General features: G+C 43.1%; 1 protein-coding gene across 1 annotated transcript; it reads left to right on the forward strand.

Moving 5' to 3' along the window:
- Positions 1-6,244: 6,244 nt before the first annotated feature.
- On the forward strand, positions 6,245-7,621 carry LOC118650705 (putative tripartite motif-containing protein 75). Its single transcript, XM_036299022.1, has one exon. The coding sequence runs from the start codon at positions 6,245-6,247 to the stop codon at positions 7,619-7,621; it is 1,377 nt and encodes a 458-aa protein (XP_036154915.1).
- The last annotated feature ends 982 nt before the right edge of the window (positions 7,622-8,603 follow it).

The following is an 8,603-nucleotide window of genomic DNA, read 5'->3' on the forward strand; positions in this document are numbered from 1 at the left end:
GATAAGCAGAAGCTGTGCCTGGTCCCCTTGATAAGGATTGTTGTTTGGCTAAGGGGCCTTATCCGGGAGAGCAACGTGGGGAGGAGAGCTTACATGTAGGCCATTCAAGGCCCTCCCAATTTTACCCGCCGTCAAAGCAGCCTGTTATAGTAATTGTGGGGCTTACACTACAGACAGTGAGTACAAAAGGGAGTCTGTGAAAAATAGCTTCTGGCATACACGGCTAGATGAGGAGTGGGTTGAAAACTTGAGAGACAAAGTCTATCATGCAAGCCCGGATGTTGCTCTCAAAGCTAGAAATAGAGTGTGATATTCAAGAGCCCTCCATAGAAGCAAAGCTCTGCTCTCAAGTCTCCAAATACTCAAGTATTAGTTTGCTTTACTTTTTTCTCTATTTTCATAAGATTCATGGGACTTGTGTTTGCTTTCTGTTAAACTCAGGTAATTATTTGGGAGAAAATATATGGTTGGGAATATATAAGATACATACATATATGGAAAGCACACAAACTATAAAGCCTTATATGAATGGAAGGTTACCGTTTAAGCATCTCAAGAATGACAGCAAGATGCCCAGCTGGTGGTGGCTCAGTGTTTGAGCATCCACCTGTGAACTGACAGATCATGGTTCTATTCCCAGTCAAGAGCACATGCCTGGGTTGTGGGCTCGATCCCCAGTGGGGGGCATGCAGGAGGCAGCCAATCAATGATTCTCTCTCTCATTGATGTTTCTATCTCTCTCTCCCTCTCTGAAATCAATAAAAATATATTTTTTAAAAAGAATGACAGCAAAAGCTCCCATTTTCACTGAGAATTTGCTGTGTGCTTTACATACCCCGCCCCTTGGTTCTCTCATGCCTGCCCTTCAGGGTTCATAATATCCTCAAGTGACAGAGCAAGAATTTTCCCTCAAGCCTGCATAGATCTAAATAAAAAATTTTTTGAAGTTTTACTGATATGTGTCTAGTCTGTGAAAATAATACTGTACCTTTAAACTTATATTAAAGTTAGGGAGACCAGTTATTCATTTAGGCATTCAACAGAACATGTTTGACTCTCTACTGTGTGCCAGGCATTGTCCCCACTGGTGAGAAGTACCTTAACTTCATGATTCAAAGAATAGTGTGGAAGTATGGGATGTTCACTTCTGACCAGGAAGGAGTCATATGCTGGAAAAACTAAAAAGTAATGAACATAATAGACGTAACAATTTTTTTTAGCTACTGGACAGCAAGCAGTAGAGGACAGTGACCCTTAAAGAAGGGAAATAAAGAAAGGGGAGCCCTAGCTCAGTGCCCAGTCTCCAGGCCTCAGCATAGAGAGAGGGAACCCAAACAAGTCCCGGCAGCCTCCCTGAGCTGAAGAGACAGAGTTGAGAATTTGGAGAGACCAAGCCAACTGAGCTGATTGGAGAAGAAGGAGTTGCACAGAGAGAATTTTCTGGAGATTCCTTGAGGGTTCCCCTTGAGTCTTCAGCTGAGTACTGATCGCTGCGTTCAGGTGAAGAAACAAGTCGAAGAAAGGACACTTCAAGACACAGGCAGGGCCATTTCTGGGCCTCACACAGGATGGAAGTACTTTGTGTTCCCACCAGCCAGAGGAAAAACCTCGTCACATGCAGGGAAGACAAAACAGTCCTGCCTCAGGAGTGGGCCTAAAAGCTGCTCTGGTCCTACTCAAAAGCAAGCCTCAAACTATTTTCGATTAACTGCAGAAAAGGGCTCAAAAATATCTCAAGGAATATTAGAATAGCCAATAAGCAACAAGGTAAAATGTACCATATCTGACATCCTATCAAAAATTACTCAATATGCCAAAAGGCTGTTGTTCTTGGTGTGCTTGAATAGTGGCTTTGCATTGATAGAAGGTTTTATGATTCCTCATGTGCTTTGTCCCTGATGAGGAGAAAACAATAATCATTCAAGAGAAACAGTCCCAGAAATAACACATGTGATAGAATGCATAGACACAGACATTAAAACAATTATAATAAAATTATAATAAATATATTCCATATGTTTAAGATGGGAGATAAAAGATTGAGCTTATTAAGAGGAGACATGGATGATATGGGAAAAAAATCCAAATTAAACTTTACCACATGAAAAATACGATGGATGGTATTTTGGGTGTCCCAGGACCACCCACATGTTGGATGGCTCACTAGAAGGGCTCACAGGGCTCATTATCACCCAGGCAGCATAATCAAGCCAGGGTCTATTATAGCACAATAATACATAGCAGAGCCAGCGGGGGACAGTCACATCAGGTGGCCCCTGGAGGAATCCAGGCACGGGCTTCCTGGTGCATTTCAGAGCTGGCCTGGCTCCACAGGAAGGCCTAGTCTGTTGCTTGGCCACACACACATCTCCAAAACGGCCATATGGAACCACTGAGCCTCAGAAGATCAATGGGAGGATGAGAGAAGGATTTATGTTCTGGCTCTCTTCTGTTTCCTGGCCAAGTGGGCTGCACAGCCCCTCCCCTGTTCTCTGGGCTGTTTCCCAGTCTGTTGAGACAGCTGCTAGGAAAGCCAGATCTCCTGTCCCATCGCATGTACTGCCTCTGAACCCAGAAATGGCCACAGGAGCCAGAGCCTTTGTGACAGACTTGGTCAGACAGGATGCACAAGTGGCCCTCACCCAGGACAGGCTGAGATAGCAGGCGGGGGAAAGTGGCCAGGGCTCCTCACTGAGCAAGGTGCCAAGGCCTGAGGAGCAAGTGGGGCACAGTGAGTCACGGAGATGCATAAATGAGTATGGTACACCCCACCTGACCTGGTCCCACTGCAGGCCATCATTTCCTCATTTCCTACAGTCCTTAAGAATGAAACTACCATTTCTAATATGAGGGTTTCACGGGCATTGCTTTGAACTCTGTTGTCTTTGCCTACCAGATGTGACATGGCGAGTCACCTTCTCTGGAATTTCCCAGTAGAATTTTATTTCGTATAAAGCTTTTTCCTGATTAAATTCCTCTTCACATATCAGAAGGGTGGCATGTTACCACTGAAACCAGTGAAATAATGCACAAAAGGAAAATTAATAAGCTCATCTCCCTACTTAGTCCCCTTCTGTGTCGTAAACCGATATTTGCAGTCTGACTTAGAGGTATGTGCTTTGTAAGCATGGAGAAAGATGTGAGAGTTCCAGGCCTTCTGTCCTTATTATTTACAAGGAATCATACCACATAGTCCACAATTTGGTTTTCTTAACTATTGAGCAGAGACTTCTCCCCAAATAGATACAGTGCTAACTCGTTCAAGGATAGCCTTCAAGTTAATCCTGAGACAGAATACAATTTTTATTTTTATTTGCAAAAATATTCTGTTTCATTGAAACTATCTTTAGGTTCTCTTCCTCACATAAAATAGAGGCAATGTAGCACAATGCTTAAACAGGCAGTCTCTGATGTCAGAATGCTTGAGTATAATTCCTAACTCCACCACTGAGAAGCTATATGACTTAGGACAAGTTTCTTCATCTCTCTGTACTTCAGTATCCTTATCTGTAAAAGGGATTACAGTACTTACCTCCTGGATGGTGATGGAGTGATGAATGAGTTAATACAATGCAATTCTATGCGCATAGCACATAAGAGGCACTTGGAGGAACAAAGTTGGAGGCATTATGTTCACTGATTTCAAACTATACTACAAAAACTATGATAGTGGCATAAAAACAGAGATTAATAGAAGACAGAAATAAATCTGCACATATATGGTCAACTAATTTATAACAGAGAAGTCAATACAATGGAGGAAAAACAGCCTTTTCTGAACAGCAGCACGCCAAGGAATGAAACTGGACCACTATCTTACACCATACATAGAAATTAACTCAGATGGGTTAACAACTTAAACATAGACCTGAAACCATAAAACTCTTAGAATAAGAAGCACTCAGTAGGTGTTCAATATTACTGTTATAACTATTAGCATCTCATAGTGCCTGTATAAACAAGCACATCTATTTAACAAAGTAACAAAAGTGAATTGAGCCCTACTATGAGTCATGTGTATAAGGACAGGGTCTCTGCCCCAGAAGAATGGTAAAGAAGATAAATATAGGGAGTGGGAAATTACAATATCACATGATAGATAGTCTAATAACAGTAGAAACCAGCAGCTGTGGGGCTCAGTGGTGGAAATGAGCAATTGTGTCTCAGGAAACACTTCAGTTCTGAGACGGATCTTGAAAGATGAATAATAGGAATTTGCAAGTCAGAGTGGTGGCATTAGAGTGGGTGTTCCACGTCGAGGGAGCAGTATATGCAAAAATGAAGCTATTCCTCTAGGCAACTGGCAAACATGTTCCATGGGGAGATAGGAAGATAGCACAGTTTTCTTCCCATTTTCCAAAATGTCCTATCTCAGGAGTTCAAGCCAGAGCATTTGGTCATCAGCCAAGCATTTTATAAAATGTTTTGGTTCCAGTGACTCATGACCACCATAGACTAATCAACTACTATGACTCATCTCAACCCTCTTGTAAGTACATCTCTGCAAAGCATATATTTCTGCATGAAGCATGCCTTCAAGTGAGTAACTAAATACCCTTGTTAAGGACTATACCAGACAGTCACTAAGGATCATTCTCACACTTACTAGATTCTGTGCTTCAACATTGATTTCTTTACTGCCAGGGAATTTTTCAGGGAGCAAGAAATTGACATTGAACCTAAGTAAATGTACAAATGAGAAAATGGGGCAAGGAGTCTCATACTTCTACTTTTTTATGCGGGCAAAAAAGAGGTACTATAAAACAAATGCCGCAATGGCACAATTTAAAAGCCAAAGACACACAAATACTTATTAACACTGATGATTCTTCTCTGTCTTCATGATTTCATATAGTCGGAAGGGATGGAGAATTTGAGAAAAGTCTGTTCATCTAAACTACCTCTTTTGTTTTATCATATAAAATCAGACTTTTCTCAGTTTTTAGAGTGAATAGACCCTACCACTGTTAAGCGGGTGTCTTATAAGAAAATCACAAGGAATAAAAAATATTTTAAAAAAATATGTATTGTCTTAGCTTTCTTAAACTTCAAGACTCAGAAAGCATTCAAAACTAGATGAGTTTATAACTGTTTTAACGATAGCATACAAATTTGGATAAAACCGAACTGGTAGGAGACTGGCTTCAGAGACTCTTCTTGGAGACACACTTCAGGGACTCACTCAAAGGAGCAGGCCCCAGAAACCACTTATGACTTTGGTGGTGCTTGGATTTTGACCAGAGTCCACATCTGATCTTCACTTGGGGAACCTGATGTTAAATACAGGAGAAGGTGACAGGAAGACTAGACGTCAGCTGCCCACTGGAACTCTTCTTGGAAGTTCCTGCTGACTTCCACAGAGAGGGAGGCCTGAGCAGACCTCAGCTTCTCACTTCTCCTCGTTCCTGGTGGATCACAATGACTGAAGGGAGTCTCCTCTGATAGACACCTTCACTGCACCATGGCCTTTGCAGCTTCCCTGGCCAAGTTCCAAGCAGAGGCCAGCTGTCCCATCTGCCTGGATTACCTGAGAGACCCAGTGACCATTGCCTGTGGGCACAACTTCTGTTCCTCCTGCATCCACCAGTGCTGGGAAGGTCTACAGGGCTAAGCTAGGGCAAGATTTTACTTTTCATTTTAGTTTGCTCCTCAGCCAAATGGGATTAAAGGGTGTTGAGGTATTCAAGGGAGGATTATAAAGGTGCAAATTAGATTATGCATGTTAACAAGGTTAGTCCCTCCTAGCTTTCAGGAATAAGAGGAGATCCCATCAACCAGACTTCTAAAGATCCTCTTATTACCACCCTTGCCCACAAGTTCCACCTCCAGGGAGGAGCTTTGGTGGGTGAGGTCTTAAAGAGATTCACCCTCCTAGTGGTATATATAGGCCAGGCTCACATTACTTAGCATTTAACTGGTAGGAGACTGGCTTCAGAGACTCTTCTTGGAGACACACTTCAGGGACTCACTCAAAGGAGCAGGCTCCAGAAACCACATATGACTTGGATTGTGCTTGGTTTTTGACCAGGAGCACTCTAAATCCCTTGTGCAAAGTGGTGTTAAATACAGAAGAGGGCGACAAGAAGACTGGACTACAGCTGGTGGCTGGAACTCTTCTTGGAAACTCCTAGTGGCTTCCACAGGGAGCGAGGCCTGAGCAGACCTCAACTTCTCACTTTTCTTCACTCCTGGAGGATCACACTGACTGAAGAGACTATCTGGGAACAGATACCCTCTCTGCACAATGGCCTTTGCAGCTTCCCTGGCCAAACTCCAGGAAAAGGCCAGCTGTTCCATCTGCCTGGATTACCTGGGAGACCCAGTGACCACTGAGTGTGGGCACAACTTCTGTTCCTCCTGCATCCACCAGCGCTTGGACCATCTACAGGGCACCTTTCCCTGTCCTGTCTGCCTCCACCACTGCCCTGACAGGAGCTTGAAGAGGAACACGCAATTATGTCACATGACTGAGATTGTTCAGCAGATTCCAGGCATAAGGGGAAAGAGTAAAAGGCAAGAGGAACCCCTGTGTAAGAAGCACTGTGAGGGTCTGGCCCTGTTCTGTGAGAAGGACCTGCAGCTGTTGTGTGCCCAGTGCAGTGTCTCCTCTGATCACGGGGATCACCCCCTGATGCCCGTTGAAGAAGCTGCAGCTACTCACAGGAGGAAGCTCAAGAGCTATATCGAGTCCTTGAGCGAGCAGATTAAAGATACTGAAAATCGGTCAGAAATGCAAGTGTCAAAATGTTTTGAAGTGAGAGAGAGGATAGAAAATGAAAAGGATGAATTGGATTCTGAAGTTAAACAACTTAAAAATTTTTTGGAAAAGGAACAGAGTGTAATGCTTATCAGTTTGCTAAATGAAACAACAGATGTTGAAGAAAAATTAATGGAAGAGAAAAACCAAATATCAAACTGCAGCACCACATTAAACAGTCTGCTTGGAGATATCATCAGTAAGTGTTTGCAGACAGACATGGATTTTCTCACTGGTATTGAAAGTATCCAAAACAAGTATGATAACCTAGAGCCCCCGGCCACCTTTTTATATGAATTAAAGGAGGAGAGTTGCTCTCTCCCCCCACATTATTTGGGCCTGCGTAAAATGATCCACTCATTTCAGGTAGATTTGACACTGGATCCTGAAACAGCCCATCCATGTCTCATTATCTCAAGAGATAGAAAAAATGTGACCTATAGGACAGCATTTGGTCTTCATAATCTTCACGGACGCACTTCTTACCCAGCTGTCTTGAGTTCTGAGGGATTTGATGCTGGCAGGCATTTTTGGCAGGTAGAAGTGAGAGGCACAGGGCCATGGTCCTTAGGCGTGTGTAAGGAATCTTTCCCCAGGAATCCTCCTAAGCCACTGTCCCCAAGAAATGGCTGCTGGCAGTTTCATCTCTCGGCAAATACACCTGTCACATGGGATTCAGGCAACTGGGAACGGATAGGCATTTTTCTGGACTATGAGTTGGGAGAAGTTTCATTTTATAATTTGAGAAATAGATTGCATTTGCATACTTTCAGTGAAAGGTTTACAGAAAAACTGATTCCCTATTTCTGCATAGGACTTTCTACAAAATCACTTGAAATGCGTATAGTCAAAGATGAAAGATGAACCGCCTTGCAATCTGTTTGATGCGTTCTACTCTTCCTGTTAATAGAGAGTGCTTGTAATAAAAGGCCCAAGTATAAATAAATAAATAAATAAATAAATAAATAAATAAATAAAATTGGATAGAATCTAAATGCCTATTAATAGGGGAATATATTAATAGAGTAATATAATGTGGAATAATCAATCAACATGAAACACTATGAAGGAGTTGAAGCAGTTCTATGTATATTTAGGTCAACCGCCTCTAAAATATGATGCTGAGGAAAAAATGCAAGTTGGAGAGTATGTACATAATCCATTATTTATATACTTAATGTTCATGTAATATATACGATACTAGAGGCCCGGTGCACGGATTTGTTCAATGGTGGGGTCCCTCAGCCTGCCTTGCACCCTCACTCAATCTGGGACTCCTTGGGGGACGGGGCCAAAACCAGCAGTCTGTCATCACCCGAAAGATATAGTAGTATGTGAAGTGGCAGGCGGCCACGAGGAGCCGAAGCCCAGGCTGGGCGCTGCGCTGCTCCCGCTCATCTGGCCCCACTGTGCCTGCTGTCTAGGTAGCACTGCGCACGGAGGCAGGAGAGGCTGGCGCTGCTAGAGCTGCGCTCACCAGCTGTGAGACGTCGTCTGGCTCAGGCCAGTCAGCTGCGTGGCACTCCTGCTGAGGGAGCGCACTGACCACCGGGGGCAGCTCCTGCATTGAGCATCTGCCCCCTGGTGGTCAGTGCACATCATAGAGACCTGTCAAATGGTCAACCAGTAGAACAGGTGCTTAGGGTTTTATATATATAGGTCGTATTATATAAACATATAATTAATTATTTATATGTTATATATAAAATATAGATTGGCAGTATATAAATCAGCTCAATATAGTGGTTGCCCTGGGAAACAGAGAAGGGATTGGCAAATGATATGTGGGGAGCATGAAGATTAAAGTAGACTTAGCTTTATCTTTTTTCTTTAGTCACTATTTTTC

This window comes from Myotis myotis, unplaced genomic scaffold (assembly GCF_014108235.1).
Source record: "Myotis myotis isolate mMyoMyo1 unplaced genomic scaffold, mMyoMyo1.p scaffold_m19_p_3, whole genome shotgun sequence".
NCBI lineage: Eukaryota > Metazoa > Chordata > Mammalia > Chiroptera > Vespertilionidae > Myotis > Myotis myotis.